Source organism: Marmota marmota, unplaced genomic scaffold (assembly GCF_001458135.2).
Source record: "Marmota marmota marmota unplaced genomic scaffold, marMar, whole genome shotgun sequence".
NCBI classification, from domain to species: domain Eukaryota; kingdom Metazoa; phylum Chordata; class Mammalia; order Rodentia; family Sciuridae; genus Marmota; species Marmota marmota.
Window position 1 is genome coordinate 259,876 of NW_025999984.1, and position 17,576 is coordinate 277,451.

The 17,576-nt window shown below is 42.5% G+C and overlaps 2 protein-coding genes across 7 annotated transcripts in view; both read left to right on the plus strand.

Annotated features, from left to right (window-relative positions):
- Window positions 1-13,970, plus strand: part of Trim39 (tripartite motif containing 39) — a 15,122-nt gene extending 1,152 nt beyond the window's left edge. Inside the window, exons 1-7 of one of the 4 annotated variants that reach the window (XM_048805946.1) lie at window positions 21-2,355; window positions 3,749-3,844; window positions 8,629-8,859; window positions 10,197-10,219; window positions 10,979-11,094; window positions 11,995-12,241; window positions 12,276-12,345. In XM_048805946.1, coding sequence (XP_048661903.1) covers window positions 1,903-2,355; window positions 3,749-3,844; window positions 8,629-8,859; window positions 10,197-10,219; window positions 10,979-11,094; window positions 11,995-12,241; window positions 12,276-12,345 — 1,236 coding nt within the window. In that variant the 5' untranslated portion in view covers window positions 21-1,902. Of the gene's footprint in view, window positions 2,356-3,748; window positions 3,845-8,628; window positions 8,860-10,196; window positions 10,220-10,978; window positions 11,095-11,968 lie in introns of all 4 variants that reach the window. The other 3 variants (XM_048805944.1, XM_048805943.1, XM_048805945.1) reach the window with 3 other exon arrangements.
- Window positions 13,971-14,123: 153 nt separating this feature from the next.
- On the plus strand, window positions 14,124-17,313 carry Rpp21 (ribonuclease P/MRP subunit p21). 3 transcript variants are annotated; one of them, XM_048805951.1, is made up of 5 exons: window positions 14,926-15,216; window positions 15,292-15,392; window positions 15,486-15,568; window positions 16,821-16,942; window positions 17,168-17,313. In XM_048805951.1, the coding sequence occupies exons 1-5, from the start codon at window positions 14,974-14,976 to the stop codon at window positions 17,255-17,257; spliced, it is 639 nt and encodes a 212-aa protein (XP_048661908.1). In that variant the 5' UTR covers window positions 14,926-14,973; the 3' UTR covers window positions 17,258-17,313. The 3 variants fall into 3 exon arrangements, with proteins under 3 accessions (XP_048661909.1, XP_048661908.1, XP_015362589.2); XM_015507103.2 differs by having other exon boundaries at window positions 15,058-15,216; window positions 16,821-16,946; XM_048805952.1 differs by lacking the exon at window positions 17,168-17,313 and having other exon boundaries at window positions 14,124-15,216; window positions 16,828-16,946.
- The last annotated feature ends 263 nt before the right edge of the window (window positions 17,314-17,576 follow it).

The following is a 17,576-nucleotide window of genomic DNA, read 5'->3' on the forward strand; positions in this document are numbered from 1 at the left end:
GTCCGGCGTTGCTTGGCTACCCCGCTGTTCCCCCGTCCCGTTGCCGCTCGTCTCCCCGGGTGAAACTGACGCCGTCACCGCGGGTCTCGGCTGCGTCAGAGCGGCTGGCATCCCACCTTCACGTCACACCTCTTTCTCACCTGGACACGCATCCCTCCCTCCCCGACAACCACGACGTTTCCTCTTTCACCTCTCCAATTTCTCCGCCCCAGATGTGGCCGGAGACCACGGAGATGGGGGTGGGACAGAGTTGTGGACCACCCTCATGAGAAGGTCACAAGGTGGAACCTGAACAGTAATAGAAACAAAATGAGGACGTCCCTGAAGTTTGTCCTTCTCCTAAGACATGAGGAATAGGAAAGACCAACCCAGAGGCACCCAGGGCCTAACTCTCGCTGTCCTCTCCACTCTATTCCCCCAGTTCCAAGTCGTCTATTCTTCCCTAATGCATTCCTTATTTCTCTTTCCCACCACTTTGCCAGTCTGAATCCATCCTGGTCTCTAAATGTGCATACAATCAAGTCATCCAGGTCAGGAGGCCACCTAATGTCAAGAAGACCGGGGAAGGAGCAGACTAGTCAAAGTTGGATTCTAATGAATGGAGAAAAATCATCCAGCCGAACTTCTCTCTTGATATTGAGGGAAGAAATTATGGCCCAAATAATTTACCAGCTCTAACTCCAAATTAAACACTTCCCACGTCATTATACAGAAACAATAATTGTTAATCCAACTCATTACGTAGTCACTTCTCTGTCTGTGCATAAACCTACCAAATTTCCTTCCTTTGGTGGGTCTCTTGGGTGTGGTGTGGAGGGCAGAGGGGTTACAGGACTAGAGAAATCAGCTTACTCCATGTATAAAAGTGTTGATGTTTTAGAGATGGAGTAGGGGACCAGTTTTCTGTTTTATAAATCATCAGGATGCATTTCCAACACTGAGACTTCACCTGAAGGAGATTTGATTGTCTCGTTACTTTTCTTGTTTTAATTCCAAAGCTCCAAAGGCTATTAGTTGCAGATACAGTATGTCCAAGGAATTAGTTATCAGTAGCTATTTTGAAGTCACCACTGAATATTTTGAATAGACTCCAAAGTTCTTTCTTCAAAGAAGTTATTGCCCTAGGCTCGGTGGTGTGTTCTTTAATAGAGTTGCTATACATTTATCACTTTTCAGCAGTTCCAGATATTCAAATACACACAAGTAGAAATGAAAGATTTCATTCCAAGAAGAGGACACACTTCTTCCTCTAGGCTAGTCCTGGTAAAAGGAAGAATAATTTCAAAACATTCCTTAAAAGAGGAGATTGTTACCTTTGTCTAACTCATTCAGTTTATTACCCTTTGGAACAGGAATGACAGGGAATCAAGCTAAAGCTCCAATGAACTCTTAACTCTTATGTGACACTAAACTTTAGAATATACCTAATTTAAGAAATCTTAATATCTCGACTTATGTGGCACTTTTTCATTCCTATGCTCCTCTTCTGTTTGTTAGGATAAGATCTCAAACTAAGATGCAATGATCTGGAACTACTGTTTCTAAGACACAAGTAGGGTGAGACTGGACCAGAAGTATGCTGGGCTAGAGTTCAAGGAAACTCGTGTTTCTAACAAGAGGAAACAGAAATAAAAGAGAAGAGAGATGGGAGTTGTGTGTCAGTTTGCTGAAGAGGGGGGAAAAAATAAAACTTAGGTCAAAGACTGAGAGTCATCAAATTGAGAAATGGAGAAAAAGAGATTGTATCTAGTGGAAGAGAAGATGGAAAATACCAAGATGGGGTTAAATCTAGAGTTAAGGTTTAACCTGGGGATAAATATCAATCCAGAGATGCAAAAAAAATTCATCCTCCAACTAATATTTTTCCTTTCTCTGTCTCTGTACCCATCCCCAAGTTAAATAATGGCAGAGACAAGCCTGTTAGAGGCCGGGGCCTCTGCAGCCTCCACAGCTGCAGCTCTGGAGAACTTACAAGTTGAGGCAAGCTGCTCTGTGTGCCTGGAGTATCTGAAGGAGCCTGTCATCATTGAATGTGGGCATAACTTCTGCAAAGCTTGCATCACCCGCTGGTGGGAGGACCTAGAGCGGGACTTCCCTTGTCCTGTCTGTCGGAAGACATCCCGTTACCGCAGTCTTCGGCCTAATCGCCAACTAGGCAGTATGGTGGAAATTGCCAAGCAGCTCCAGGCTGTCAAGCGGAAGATCCGGGATGAGAGCCTCTGCCCCCAGCACCACGAGGCCCTCAGCCTCTTCTGCTATGAGGACCAGGAGGCCGTATGTTTGATATGTGCAATTTCCCATACCCACCGGGCCCACACTGTCGTGCCATTGGACGATGCTACACAGGAATATAAGGTGGGCCACCAGACACCTGATACCAATGTGGGAAAGAAGGGAGGAGCAGCAGAGAATGGCATACTCTTTGGGTAGAGGAACTTAAGTTCCTGAGGACAAGACTATATCTGGTCCTCATTATGTAGTTCCCCTCGTAGCTACATAAATGGGGGTACATAGTACATCTGATCAGTTGTCCTCTGCATGAAGAGTCATGGATGAATATTTGGTATGTGTGTCCTTGGAGTATATCATATTTTTCATAAGTGAGTGAAACCTGTGGCAAAGATCAGATTTGGGAAGAACTGAAAAGTATTCTGGTTTCTTCATCCTGCCTCGCTGCTCGGGATACTTCTTGTTTTCCCATCGGTATTGGGAATAGGTAACATTACTTTAGACTGATACTAAGTTGAACTCTAGTCTGTTGTTTGCATCTTCCCCAGATAATGGGTAACGTGGCGCCTTGTCTGACTTACTGCTGGGACACAGGGTAAATGTTTGAGTAATAGAAACTAAAGATTTTAGTGTCTTCATCACATACTTAATTATATTAATGAAATCTGGAAGCAAGAGATTTAAGGTAATTTATAATATATTACTATATATGTATATGTATAATAATCAAGTTGTTTTTAAGTGGGTAGATTTAAATAGGAGGATAGATTTAAAGAAGGGTATCAGGGTACAAAAGATGGGGTGGAAAAGGACATCCCAGGAACAAACCTACATTTTCTACCTTACTTGAGTTATTAGAATTTGTCCTGATGTCACCAGGCAGTTTTAGGAGTTGTTAGCTCCTTTTGCTCTCCTCCCCTGTGAACCTTCCAAATTCTTCTCTCCTCAAAGAAACTCCTATCCCTTCATTCTCAGGAATCTGGAGATTGCTTGGGGCTGGGGATGTAGTTCAGTGGTAGAGTGTGTGTTTAATATGCACAAGGCCCTACTTTTGATCCCCAGCACCACCAAAAAAAAATATTTGGCAATAATAGGCAGTTAGTTGTCCATAAGAAAATGGATAGGGAAGGACACAGAATTGATGAGAGCTAGACAACTATATCGGATTCAGTGGGAGGAAGTTGGGTAGGCAGGGTGAATTAGGGCTAAGCTGTAGCAGGAGGAGGGATATCCAAGAAGTTGACGTCTCAAATTGTTGTCTACAAAGAGAGTTGGATCAAGAGATGGTAAAATGGATAGAAAGCAAACAAATGGTTTAAAACAAATGTGTTGGAGCTGGGGATATGACCCAGTGGTAGAGCACTTACCTAGTATGTGCAAGAACTTGAGTTTGATCCCCAGCACACACACACAAAAAAAAAAAGAAAGAAATTTTTTTTAAAATGGGTTAACCTCTTGAGCAGTGGATATACCAACCAACCCCAAATGTTATCTCTCCCACTTCCTCCCTAACCCTCAGGAAAAACTGCAGAAGTGCCTAGAGCCCCTGGAGCAGAAGCTACAGGAGATCACTCGATGCAAGTCCTCTGAGGAGAAGAAGCCTGGAGAACTCAAGGTAAAGACAGGCAATCCCATTCATGTTGTTTTACAAAGTATTTGTAAATGAGGGAATTAACTACACATTGTTTAATCCACTGGTTCCAGTATATTAGAAAAATGCTGTTCTCTCAAAAATGATGATAATTTATTACACTTTATTGTCACTAAATAATGTACTTAAATTACTTGTCATGAATTAAGAATTGAGGAGAAGGATGTAAGCAATGAAGGATAAAACAAGATATCTAATCTGGTAAGTTGAGGGAGTTCTTGTCTGTTTGTCTTCTTTTTTTCATTAAGCGAAAGAGATTGCTAAGAATGTAGGGATAGGACTTTCTTTGAGGAGAGAAGAATTTGGAAGATTCACAAGGGAGAAGGTTAAAAGGAGCTGACTAACAGCTCCTAAAACTGCCTGGTGACATCTGGACCACATTCTAATAACTCAAGTAAGGTAGAAATTGCAGGTTTATTCCTAGAATGTCCTTCCCCTCCCCATCCTTCACCTATAGAAGAATCCTGTCCATCCTTCAGTTAGAATAAAAGCTACTTCCTATGAGGACTTTCATGGCTCTTCAGAAATTAGTTTTATTAAATTTTATACAATTTTGCATCTTTTTCATAGCATTATCTTATTTGTAGAATGGCATTTTGATGTCTAAGTTATTTCTTCTATTGGATAGTAAATAATGAGTAGTAACAAATGTAACTAATATTTAGTTCTGTGCATTAATTCATTGGAAGTCCATGGCTTTCCAAATGTATAAGGTCATACTAAATCTTAGGGTTCTGGGCTGGGGTTATGGCTCAATGGTAAAGTGCTTGCCTAGCACGTGCAAGGCCCTGGGTTCAATCCTCAGCACTACATAAAAATACATAAAAGGTATTATGTCCAACTACAACCAAGAAATAAAGACTTTTAAAAAAAAATCTTAGGGTTCTTCCCAAGTTGGAGGTCTAAGAGTTCAGGCCACACTTGAGACATTGGGATATAGAAAAGTTAGATGACAAATAGAAGAAGATCCTAAGGCCATTTTTAACATGGGTAATTTTAGATACTCTGTAAGGTAAAGATTATTACCCCCAGTTTACACTAGAGAAAAAGAGGCTTTTTCTAGTCCAACATCATGTATCCAGTAAGTGGCAAAACCAGGGACACTAGTTCTTTGTAAATCAGTAAGTATTTATTTAGCTCCTGGTATAGGCCAAGGCCTGTATTTGACATTATAAAATAATGATGAACAAAAACACAGTCCCTGTCCTCCTGAGCTTAAAGTCAGGTGGAGAAAATGAATAATGACATAGCACAAAAAGCACAGCTGCAAGTTCATAAGACAATAATATAGGTAAGGCACAGTGGCACACACCTATAATCTCAGCTACTAGAGAGGCTAAGGCAGAAGGATCACAAGTTCAAGGCCAGCCTAGGCCTTAAGACCCTGTCTCAAAATAAAAGGGGCTGGAATGTAACTCAGTTGTAGAGCACCCTTGAGCTCAATCAACCTCAGTACCAGAACATGGGTGGGGAGGGGAGGAAGACAGCATAGAAATCTGACCTTGTTAAAGGTTTCCTGAAGAAGTAATAAGTATTTAAGAGTTGAAATTCAGGGATCACCAGAAATTAAACACGGATTTTAAAGTAAAAACACTAATTATTTAATAATGAATGATAATATTTCAACAGAAAGCAATTATTATTATTTTAGTGCTTCATATATTTTACCAAAGCAAACATTCAGGTTTTTAAAAACTTGAACAAATTTTTATCACAAAAATAAAACTCTTTTTAAGACACTGATTACTCACAAAGTATTTTCACACCATTCGTGACTTCATACATGTACTTAGAGTAATGATGTCTAGCCCATTCCACCATTATTCCTATCTTCTTGTCCCCTCCCTTCCCCTCCCTCCCTTTTGCCTTATCTAAAGTTCCTCTTCCTCTCATGCTCCCTCCCACCAATCACCATTATGAGTCAGCATCCTCATATCAAAGAAAACATTTGGCCTTTTTTAGGGGGGACTGGCTTATTTCACTTAGCATTATATTCTCCAACTTCATCCATTTATCTGCAGATGCCATAATTTTATTCTCTTTTAATGCTGAGTAATATTCCATTGTGTATATATATTTAGATATATAGATATATCAAAGTTTCCCATCCATTCATCTACTGAAGGGCATCTGGGTTGGTTCCACAATTTAGTTATTGTGAATTGTGCCACTATAAACATTGACATGGCTGGGTCCCTGTAGTATGTGTTTTTAAGTCCTTTGGGTTTAGAACAAGGAATGGGATAGCTGGGTCAAATTGTGGTTCCATTCCAAGTTTTCCAAGAAATCTCCATAGTGCTTTCCAGATTGGCTGCACCAATTTGCAGTTCCACCAGCAATGTATGAGTGTGCCTTTTTCCCCACATCTTCGTCAACACTTAAACTACCACAGAAAATATTCTTTTTGTGATGATTTGAATTCGTGTTCTTCCCTTTCCCACATCTCCACCTCCAGAATCAGACTCAGTGCCCCTTTTAAAAATAGTTGGTAGGGGCTGGGGCTGTAGCTCAGTGGCAAAGCGCTCACCTAGCACGTGCAAAGCCCTGGGTTCGATCCTCAGCACCACATATAAATAAATAAATAAATACATACATACATACATACATACATACATACATACATAAATACAGACAGACAGATATAGTGTACAACTACAACTAAAAAATAAATATTTAAAAAAAAAAATAGTTGGTAGAGGTTGAGAGTATAGGAATCCCCAGTGCAGCAAAAAACAAGTTTGTAATTAACTATGCTAAAATGAAAAGTATAGATGAAATAATCTATCTACATAATTTTGTAATATGATATACCATAGACATATTTATAATAAAATATGATGTATAACATTTGGGTATGACAACTCTGAAAGACACTATAGCATAGTTGTCAGCTTGCACCTACATGCGACACAAACAATACAATAAATACTTGTTCAAACTGAGGCAGATGTGTGGTAATGTGACTCAGATTCCACAAACAGCTCTTGGTGACATGATTTTTCAAAAGAATGACTTTTGCTAAAGCTCTAATAAGATCTAGTCCTAATGAGTTTGTTTAGTTATTGCTCTAAGAAAATTAGATCTAGTCCTAATGAGTTTGTTTAGTTATTCCCAGGAAATTCTGGTATATTTAAACCATGTAAGAATTCCTCTGTGTGTTTACATAAAATGACATTCAAGTCCATACCTACATGTTTAATATCCAGCAGAACATAGAAAATGATGAAGGAAGCTGGGTGTGGTGGCACACACCTATAATCCCAGTGATTTGGAAAGCTAAATCAGGAGGATTGCAAGTTCAAGGCCAGCCTCAGCAACTTAGTGAGGCCCTTAGCAACTTAGCAAGACCCTATCTCAAAATAATAAGGGTTGGGGATGTGGCTCAGTGATTAAGTGGCCTTGGGTTCAATCCCCAGTACCAAAAAGAAAAATGATGCAAGACAGTTTACCATGTAGGATTATCTCTCACACATTGGAGGAATAATGTCCTTAGAGGGACATGGCACCCTTGTTAAGAACCACTGTCCTACAAATACAGAGTGAGAAAAGAGAAGGGATGGTGGGTTTTAAAGAGGGGAAATCTGGGACTGGGGCTGAGGCTCAGTGGTAGAGTGTTAGCCTAGCATGTATGAGACACTGGGTTCAATACTCAGCACCACATATAAATAAACAAATAAAATAAAGGCATTCTGTCAATCTATAACTACAAAAAAAAATTTTAAAGAGTGGGGGGATCTTTTCTTTCTTCCTATTTACCACTGTTAGGAATTCTAAACTTATTTCAGGGAGGAACAAGAGAGAGGATGCACTGAAGTCCTTAGTGATAAGGCTGATGTTGGAGTCTTACATTATCAAATCTAAGAGTGTTAGAGGTTTAAATGTATGTGGTGGCATACAGAAGGCATATTCCAAATTTCAAGCAACTGATTTACTAAAAAACATCCATAACCTGTTTCTGGGATGAAAACTACCAATTCTCAGAAATAACTTGAAACTATTTAACAGGTTCAGTTCTAAAATCTGCATATATGCTTTGTAACAACCCACTAAACTCTTACAGTTTGTGATAGTTTTCCAGTTCTCTGTTTTTTATCAAGTAGATATCTTACCATATACAAATGATGACAGTCTTATCTTAATTTTCTAGTATTTTTACTTTCTCTTTGTTAACAGATTATATAAACTTCAGAGTTGGGAATAGCAGAAATATCTCTAGTATTCATAAATAGTAGATGTTATATTATTGATTTCTTATATCTTCAATATATTTTATTAAAATATGAAAATTAACTTTTGAGAAGTTTATTTACTGACAAACTTAATTTTCTTAGATAATGGGAAGGAGGGTTAGTAATCTCTCAATAGGCTGGGTATGGTAATGGCATGCCTGTAATCCCAGTGACTAAGGAGGCTGAGGCAAGAGGATTGGCAAATTCAAGGCCAGCCTACACAACTAGCAAGACTTGTCTAAAAATTAAAAGGCTGGGATGTAGCTCAGTAGCAAAGTGCCCTGGGCTCAATCTCAGTTCTGCAAAAAATAATAAAATCAGTTTCCCAGTGGTCTCCACTGTCAAGTCATCAGTGGGTGATGGCACCATTCTTTATAGATTTCAGTAGAGAGAAAATGTGTCCTGTTAACTTATTTCCAATGACACTGGAACTCTTTGTTAATTCATGTACCTGGTGGGTCATGGAGAAGCTACCCCCAAGCCCACTGATCCTGCTGATACAATATCCTCTTTCCTCAGAGACTAGTGGAGAGTCGTCGACAGCAGATCTTAAAGGAGTTTGAAGAGCTTCATAGGCGGCTGGATGAAGAACAGCAGGTATTGCTTTCAAGACTAGAGGAGGAGGAACAGGACATTCTACAAAGACTGCGAGAAAATGCTGCTCACCTTGGGGACATGCGCCGGGACCTGGCCCATTTGGCTGCCGAGGTGGAGGGCAAGTGCTTACAGTCAGGCTTCGAGATGCTTAAGGTTCGACCTTTGCCCCTGCATAGCCCCCCAGGTGGAACACAGTATAGCTTTGCACAGGCCAGTCTGTCAGCCAAGGGTGCTCACTCCCTTGCTCTACTTCCCCAAGTCCAATTCTTTCTTCCAGACTTACACAGAGGATCTTTTTCTACAGCAAGCTTCTCTGATTTTTCTCATCCCCTTCTAATCATTTTTGTGTCATTATGTCTCATCAACAATTATGTGCTTAATTTGTTTTGGGGTTTTTTGTTTTTGTTTTTATTTGGTTTTTTGGGGGTGTTTTTTTGTTTTGTTTTGTTTTGTTTTTGATTTTGTGGTGCTGGGCATTAAACCCAGGGCCTTGTGCGTGAGAGGCAAGCACTCTACCAACTGAGCTATATCCTCAGCCATTGTGTTTAATTTGTCCCAGAGAAAAAAAATCACCCTTGAGAGAAGTCTAGTCTACGTAGTAAAAAACTATGCATTAAAAATTTTGTAAATATAGTTTCCATTACTTTTTTCATCCTAATACTTGATTTACCTAGTGCTAAAAAGAATTGAAAGTTAATTTAAAGGATACTTGAAATTATGTATAAATAATAACATTGCTTTTGATATGTTAATGATGCCTCTAAAATGTTTGAAATAGTTTTGTTCTCTTCAAAAGATGCATAATGTTAGTAAGGCTATAGGGTACATATTTCTTAGAGACCAGAATACCAGCATTTGAATCAGTGAAGCTTCATTGTATGTTGTTTATCTGCATGTTATGTATTGCTTGGTATTGATTGCCGTCCTTTCATGTATGTATGTTCTGCATTAAACTGGGAAATCCTTGTAGGGCAGAAATTTGTCTTCTTTGTCTTCTGGACCCCAAGTATTCTCAAATCAGGGTTGGCACACACTTATTGTTTATTAACCCGTGCCAGATAGAGAATACCAAACCACAATGGGAAAGTGTGATTTGTTCTATGCCACCAATCTGGAACTATCTGTACTGATTCTCGAGGAGACTGAGGTATGTGATTGGTACTTGGGGAACAGAGTAAAGAGAGACACAATATGTATACCTTGCAGGGAGCTCCCAGTGTCCTTGAGGAGCAAAGACAAACATACAGGAAACCATTTGGAAGTGATATAAATTACCAAGCTTCCGGATGACCAACAGTTGAAAGTGGAGATTATTTTAAGAGAGATGTATTCAGATCCCTCTGGAACTCTAACCCTTGCATTATAACTATCAGTTTGCACTGTGCCTATTCTATAGATCTAGAACTTTTGGGATGGGGGAGGGGAACCTTTTGCCTTCAGGACGCTTGAATGCCAGGACCAATCTTGCTTTCTTTTCTCATTCCCTCTAGGATGTCAAAAGTACCCTGGAAAAGTAAGTGATTCTTATATCTTTCTGAGTAAGTTAGGTCTTGGCTTAGAGACTAAAGGTATTATAATGATTTGGGGTAGAAAGGATGGGAAAAATCATGCAGTATCTGGATAGGACATGGGAGAGGTTCATTGCAGCCATGAAGCCAGGTAGAGAACAATTCATTAAAAGTAATAATTCCTTACTTTTTCCCCTTTAAACATCAGGACTTGGTTGGTAAGGACAATGATAATGTAGAACCATATTCTGCTTGTACCTGTGGATGGAATTGTGTCGAAACAAGAGGGCAGGAGAAAGGGGATGAGAAAGCAAGAAGGATGATTATCATTTGCATGAAGTATAAGAATACCCCATGCTGGGCACCATGAGGCATGCTTATTAATCCCAGCTACTTGAAGCAGGAGGATTGTAAATTCAAGGCCAACCTGAGTAACTTTAGTCTGAAAATAAAATACAAAAAGGGCTGGGGATGTTAAATAGTGGTAGAGTGCATAAGGCTCTGGGTTGGATCCCAAGTACAGAGAGAGAGAGAGAGAGAGAAAAAAGTAAGTTTGGAGGTTTATTCTCAAGATAAGTACCAGTGTAGGAGAGCAGATGGCTCTCCACCGATAACACAAGAAAGCAATTGTCTTCAGGGAGAAGATAGAAAGTGGGAAGATGGAGAATTTTAGTTTCTCCCTAAAGATTACAACATCTGAATATTCACTTGACTGGTATCCCCTGACCCTGCCCTTTCTCCCCCTATCTTTCTATCTGTCCTAGATGTGAGAAGGTGAAGACCATGGAGGTGACTTCAGTATCCATAGAGCTGGAAAAGAACTTCAGCAATTTCCCCCGACAATACTTTGCCCTAAGGAAAATCCTTAAACAGCTAATTGGTGAGTTGTTCCCAATCTTTTTTTTTTTTTTTTTAAAGAGAGAGAGAATTTTTTAATATTTATTTTTTTTAGTTTTCGGCGGACACAACATCTTTGTATGTGGTGCTGAGAATTGAACCCGGGCCGCACGCATGCCAGGCGAGCGCACTACCGCTTGAGCCACATCCCCAGCCCAAGAGAAAAGTCTTTAAATCCTACCTTATATGGGCTTCAATTATTTCGTGCCCACTCCTACCTCCACCCCTTTAGTTGGCTTTTGGTCTCACCCTGAGTCATAGAACTCTGAGTGAAAGGAAGCCATAGATGTCGTCTACTTCTAAATCTACATTTTTATAAACAGGGACCCAGAAAGGTTAAATAATTTACCCAAGACATCAGATGAAGTGGCCATAGAATTTACTGTCTCAGCTGGGCAATGCTGAGCATGAACAGGAATATCATAATATTTATGCAGGAAAAATAGTCATAAAGCAGAACCATTCCAAGAAAACAGATACATGCTAACCTTGTCCCTAGACCATACTGCTGACTTGCTCTGGATTCTTCTTCCACTTTCCATTCTGGCCCTCATACCACACCTTGCACTTTTCCATATAGTGAGATAAATGAAGAAATCAGATGAGGAAAAGACAAGGACAGGAACCTATCCCCACAGAGACTTTTCTTTCAGAGTCAAGAAATCATTATCTGTTTATTTTAGGATCAGGGTGAGAAGTGAAGCCTTTGTTGCCTCCTTTTCCTTTGGTGACACTATGGATTGAGAATGTTAACCAACTCATGGTGTTCTGAGGACCTTTAAGGGACCAGGCTCTGTATATACAGGCAGGCTGAAAAAGTGAGGCAGGGGTGTTTAGCTATTCCCATCCTCATCTAGCTCCCCACTCTGGCTTCTCCCGCCAGCGGATGTGACCCTGGACCCTGAGACTGCTCATCCTAACCTAGTCCTGTCAGAAGATCGTAAAAGCGTCAAGTTTGTGGAGACAAGACTCCGAGATCTCCCTGACACGCCACAGCGTTTCACCTTCTACCCTTGCGTCCTGGCTACTGAAGGTTTCACCTCAGGTCGACACTACTGGGAGGTGGAGGTGGGGGACAAGACCCACTGGGCAGTGGGTGTGTGCCGGGACTCTGTGAGCCGAAAGGGCGAGCTGACTCCACTCCCTGAGACTGGCTACTGGCGTGTGCGGCTGTGGAATGGGGACAAGTATGCAGCCACCACCACACCTTTTACCCCTTTGCACATCAAGGTAAAACCCAAGCGGGTAGGCATATTCCTAGACTACGAGGCTGGCACGCTATCATTTTACAACGTCACAGACCGCTCTCATATCTACACCTTTACTGATACTTTTACTGAGAAACTTTGGCCCCTCTTCTACCCAGGCATCCGGGCTGGTCGGAAGAATGCTGCACCACTTACTATCAGGCCCCCAACAGATTGGGAGTGACAGGTTGAGATGTGGGATTAACTGGGGTGAGGCAGGGTCAAAAGCTATGGGCCTTCCTTCTTGTGTCCTGCTGGAACGTCTTGGTGTCTGCCTGGTTCCAGTCCTGAGTCATCTTGGAGAAACATTCTGGCCTCCAGGATGGTTTGTGTGGAGGAGTAGGTAGGACTGGGCTGCATGATGGAGCACGGGTATGTCTCCCTCCTCACCGTGGGGAGCTGGTTGCCAGGAGAATGTCTCCCTGACATCCATCAGGTTTTCTATTGCACAAGGAAAGGTTGGGAAGGAAGGAGAGACTTCCAGAAATGAAAAGTCTATGGGAGAGTCTAACTTGCTTAAGTAGGAGGAGAAAACAGAAACCCTTAGGGACTTCTTTGACCCAGAATAGACTTGTTTTTTGAGGAAAATCACAGGGGTCGGTGTACCTCTAGATTGAAAAAAGATGAATGACCATTGCTGTCATGGGTCTAGAAGTTGAATTTTTCTGAAGGCAGAGTTTGGACATCAAAGTAGATTACAAAGAAGATCAGGTAAGAGGACTAAAGCAACAGATTCCTAGAAACCAATGAAGGAGAGGGAAGTTTCTTCGGTGTTCTATTCCCAGGGTAAGGTTGCCATTGTGAGTAGGATTGGCCAGAGGTAGGAATGTGGAGAAAAGGAAAGGATGGGAATAAAGGAGAACCTGTGTCCCTACCTTGGCCTTCTGCTGGCTATTTGCCTGCCTCCTCACAGTCGGTGGTCTCCAAGAAGTTGCACAGCCTGTTCCTCTTCAGAGGCAAGGGGAAGAGATTGTGCAAGACACAGCTATACTTACACTTTTCCCAAAAGAACTTGGAGAGCAGAGAGTCGGGTATTAGAGAAAAGTATATCTATCCAAAGCCCTGGCCTTAAAGAATGTTACTGAATAACTATTCCCAAGTCGTTAGCCTTGTCACCTGGCTCAGGTGTCCAAGCCAGAAAGGAAGAAAGATAAGGGAGTCTTTCTCACCCTAAAGACAGGGTACATTTAGGAAAGGGCTGGATAGGCAGCTTCCTTTTGCCTGTGCATTGGCCTGGAACTAGTGTTCACAACAGCCTTTTGCTTGTTTGTTGCCATCCTTCACCCTTTGCCATTCCCCTTTTTGAATGTAAATCATTTTAATGTTAGGCCAAAATAAACAACCTATAGGGTATATATGTTGTCAAAAAAAAAGGTAAAGAGATGCATGCCAAACCAAACTAAAACATCTTGGATATCTGCTGCTTGGGTAATCTTCACAGAAGACTGACACAAGAAGCTGCAGTTTACTGAGGGCATTTCAGTTCCTCTTACCACCTCAACAGGACTCTGTCCACTTTCCTCCTCTTACCTTTGTGCCTTGACTGTGGTTCTTTGTGGCAAGATACTTTGGTTGGTAAAAATAATATGGAACAAAGGATCCACTGAAGTGATCTCTGTGTCGAGTGCTAATTTGGGCATGGCCTTATGTTTATGGTAAAATCACTGGGTGTGAACAATGCACGTTCCTGGGTCTTGCCTGCAGTGTTTGATCAAAGTCTGGTTGGACCTGGGGATCTCAACATTTTAAATACATTCCTCATTCGAATCTGAGGACCCTTGCTAAACTTCACCTAGAGGAGGTTTTAGCTAATTTCCTTCTTCTGAGATGGGAGCAGGATATTACCCTCCCCTGACTTATACTGCCCTCTATATCTTAGTGTTCAATCATGTTTTGTACCTCCAGTTTTAATTCCTCTGCTTTTGACCTCAGAAACTGGTTGTCATTAACTGGGTATCAGTGATAAACACAGGATGCCAGACAACAAATGGGAGGCAGAAAGAGGTCAGAGGAGTGTGAAGTTGATGTCTCTGTGGAGTAAGTAGGCTGCAGTCTGGGCAGAGGATACTGTTGGCAGTTTGCTGTACATACAACAAGGAATTTAAAACTATTCACTGAGCAAGTAGGGATCACCTGCTACATGTCCAGCACTGTAACAAGTGTTTCATTGGTAAGTGTAAAAGTGGAACCAGGCTGTGCTGAGGGCCAGGAGCCCTCCTTCCTTATCTTGCCACCCTCATGACCCTTTCCACTTTGACCTCAAAGGACACCAATTTTTTGTTGTTTTTAATGTAAGCCTCTATTCCTTCAGTCTGTAGATTTTCCAGGAAACTGCCTTTGACTTAGTAGAGCAGAAGGTATAAGTTGCACATAACCATTTCCCCAGTCTGTCTGCATGAGGAAACCAGACTTATCTCCTGAAAATATTTCCCACTTTTAAGAACCTCTCCTGGGCTAGGGTTGTAGCTCAGTGGTCGAGCACTTGCATAGCCCGTGTGAGGCCCTGGGTTCTATCATCAGCACCACATAAAAATAAAGGTATTGTGTCCATCTACAACTAAAATAATAAAAAGATCCTCTCCTGCCCATTTGCTGCTCCAATCTCTACTAAGTACATGATCATAGTTTTAAGGAAGAGTGAAAGGAACTCAAAAGTCATAAAGGGATCCTGTGCTGGATTGGCAGAGAACAGGTTCCCAAGCCTAAGGCTGCGGGCCTGGGCACTACACCTCCCAGAAGGCCTTGCGCGGGCGCAAGGGGCGGGGCCTGCGAGAGGGTGCGCTTGTTGCTGGGGCTCCCGGATGGCGGGACCAGTGAAGGACCGCGAGGCCTTCCAAAGACTCAGCTTCTTGTACCAGGTGAGTGAGCAAGTGCCGCGTGGGGAAGGGATTCTGGTGCGCCGGGCCCTGGAGTGACCGCTGCCTTCCCCCCAGGCCGCCCACTGTGTCCTTGCGCAGGACCCCGAGAACCAGGCGCTGGCGAGGTTTTACTGCCACACGGAAAAGACCATTGCGAAGCGACTAGTCCTGCGACAGTGAGACAGCGCAGGTCTGGGCGGTGGGGCGGGACCGAGGAGGAAAGGCTAGGGAGCGCGGGCATTCAGACGACCTTTCCCCTCCGCCCCCAGGGACCCCTCGGTGAAAAGGACCCTATGTCGCGGCTGCTCCTCCCTCCTCATCCCTGGCCTCACCAGCACCCAGCGCCAGAGACGTGAGTGCTCCTGGCAAAATGGGGTGGTTGCGGAGCACGGGAAGAGGGGAGGGCGGGGCCAAACCGCTCCATCCTCACCTTAGATTGGTAGGGCTTTGGATATGCTGGAGCCAGCTTTCTCTAGGTCTGAATTAAAGGTTTTTTTCTTTGTTTGCTTTTTGTACCGAGGATTGACCTCGGGGACACTCGGTCACTGAGTCACATCCCCAGCCCTATTTCTGTATTTTATTTAGAGACAAGGTCTCACTGAGTTGCTTAGCGCCTCTCTAAATTGCTGAGGCTGGCTTTGAACTCACTATCCTGCAGCCTCTGCCTCCGCCTCCGGAGCCGCTGGGATTACAGCTGTGTACCACTGCGCCCCATATAAATTAAATTTCTAATATCCCTGGGACAAACTAAAGTCTGGGCTTGGCTTTTATTCCTATTTGGGTAGAAGAAAAATTATGCCTTAAGAGGCAATCTCACCGAGACACAATAACAGATACTGTGTGGTAGCACCTTTCATTCGTTTACTCAAGAAATATTTCTTTTCTGCCAGTCGCAGTGGCGCAGGCCTGTAATCCCCGCTGCTGGGGAAGGCTGAGCCAGGAGGATCGCAAATTCAAAGTCGTCTCAGCAACTTAGAAGCCCTAAGCAACTCAGTGATACCCTGTCTCTAAATAAAATACAAAAAGAGCTGGAGATGTGACTCAGTGGTTGAGTGCCCCTGAATTCAACCCCTGGTACTCCCCCCCCCCAAAAAAAAAAAAAGACCTTATTTGCTAAAATATGTCGAGTACTATATTCAAATTACACCCTGGAGAGAGAGGCTAAAATAGAAACAAAAGAATGTAGGGGAGAAAAATGCTTTAATTGAGAGGAGGGTAAAGTAGAATGCTGAATTATTTATGCCAGTGGTGATGAGGTACATGATAAATAAAGGTAGCTAGACAGAGAAATTCTAAGCATGGATGAGAATTTCCAGACATGAGAATTTGTGGTACTGTCAAGGAAATCAGAGTTGGGGAGGCTGGAATTTGAGTTGCTCAGGAGCAAGAGTTGAGGGAAACAATCCATATCTTTATCCTGTTAAGGAATTTAGTTTTTGTCTTAAAATTCCAAGAAATTGATGGAATTGGTGCTGGGGCCAGATGCCATGAAATTTACATTCAAAGTGGGAGTGGGGAATAGGATTCCTACTGGAAAAACTTGGAGGCAAAAGGACCTTTCTTAGGAACCTGGGCACTTTTCCTTTTTCCCACCTTTACACCAGGCCGCAGGGGACAACGCTGGACAATACAGACCTGCCTGACATGCCAGCGCAGCCAGAGGTTCCTCAATGACCCCAAGCATCTGCTCTGGGGAGACCGGCCTGAGGCTCAGCTGGGGAACCAGGCAGGTGAGAGGGGTAGACAAAAATAGGGGCTATGGGGCTAGGGATATAGCTTAGTTGGTAGAGTACTTGCCTCGAAAGCACAAGGCCCTGGATTCAATCCCCAGCACCACCAAAAAAAAAGAAAAATGGAGGCTATAGAAGACACATAGGTGGTACTTGTTGATGTAAGGGGTGCCAGTCTTAGAAAACTAATTCTGCTTCTCTAATTCTGCTGATCTCCCCAGATTCTAGACCACCACAGCCCTTGCCAAACACAGCTCATCCCATTCCAACCCACCTTCCTAAAGAGCAAGCGCAACCTCAGGTTCCAATAACCAGCGACGGATTCATCCCATCTTCCAGATAAATAAAGTTTAATTCTTTTTCACTTTGAATGATTCTGTTCTGTGGGTATTTTAATTCCCAGTTCCATTTTCCTCTATTTCTGTCTGTATTTCTTGATCACCATCTGACCTCTCCTTTATCCTTCCAATGTTTGTACTCCCAGCATACTGTAGGGAGATCCCAAATTCTATAGACCACTTAGTCCCATTAAGCAGTTCTCCTTTCCAGAGCCTTGACTCCAGTGCCCCATCACTCCTTGCTCAGGGCAATACTGTGTTTGGGACTTGTGTTTCACAGTTTCCTGCAAGA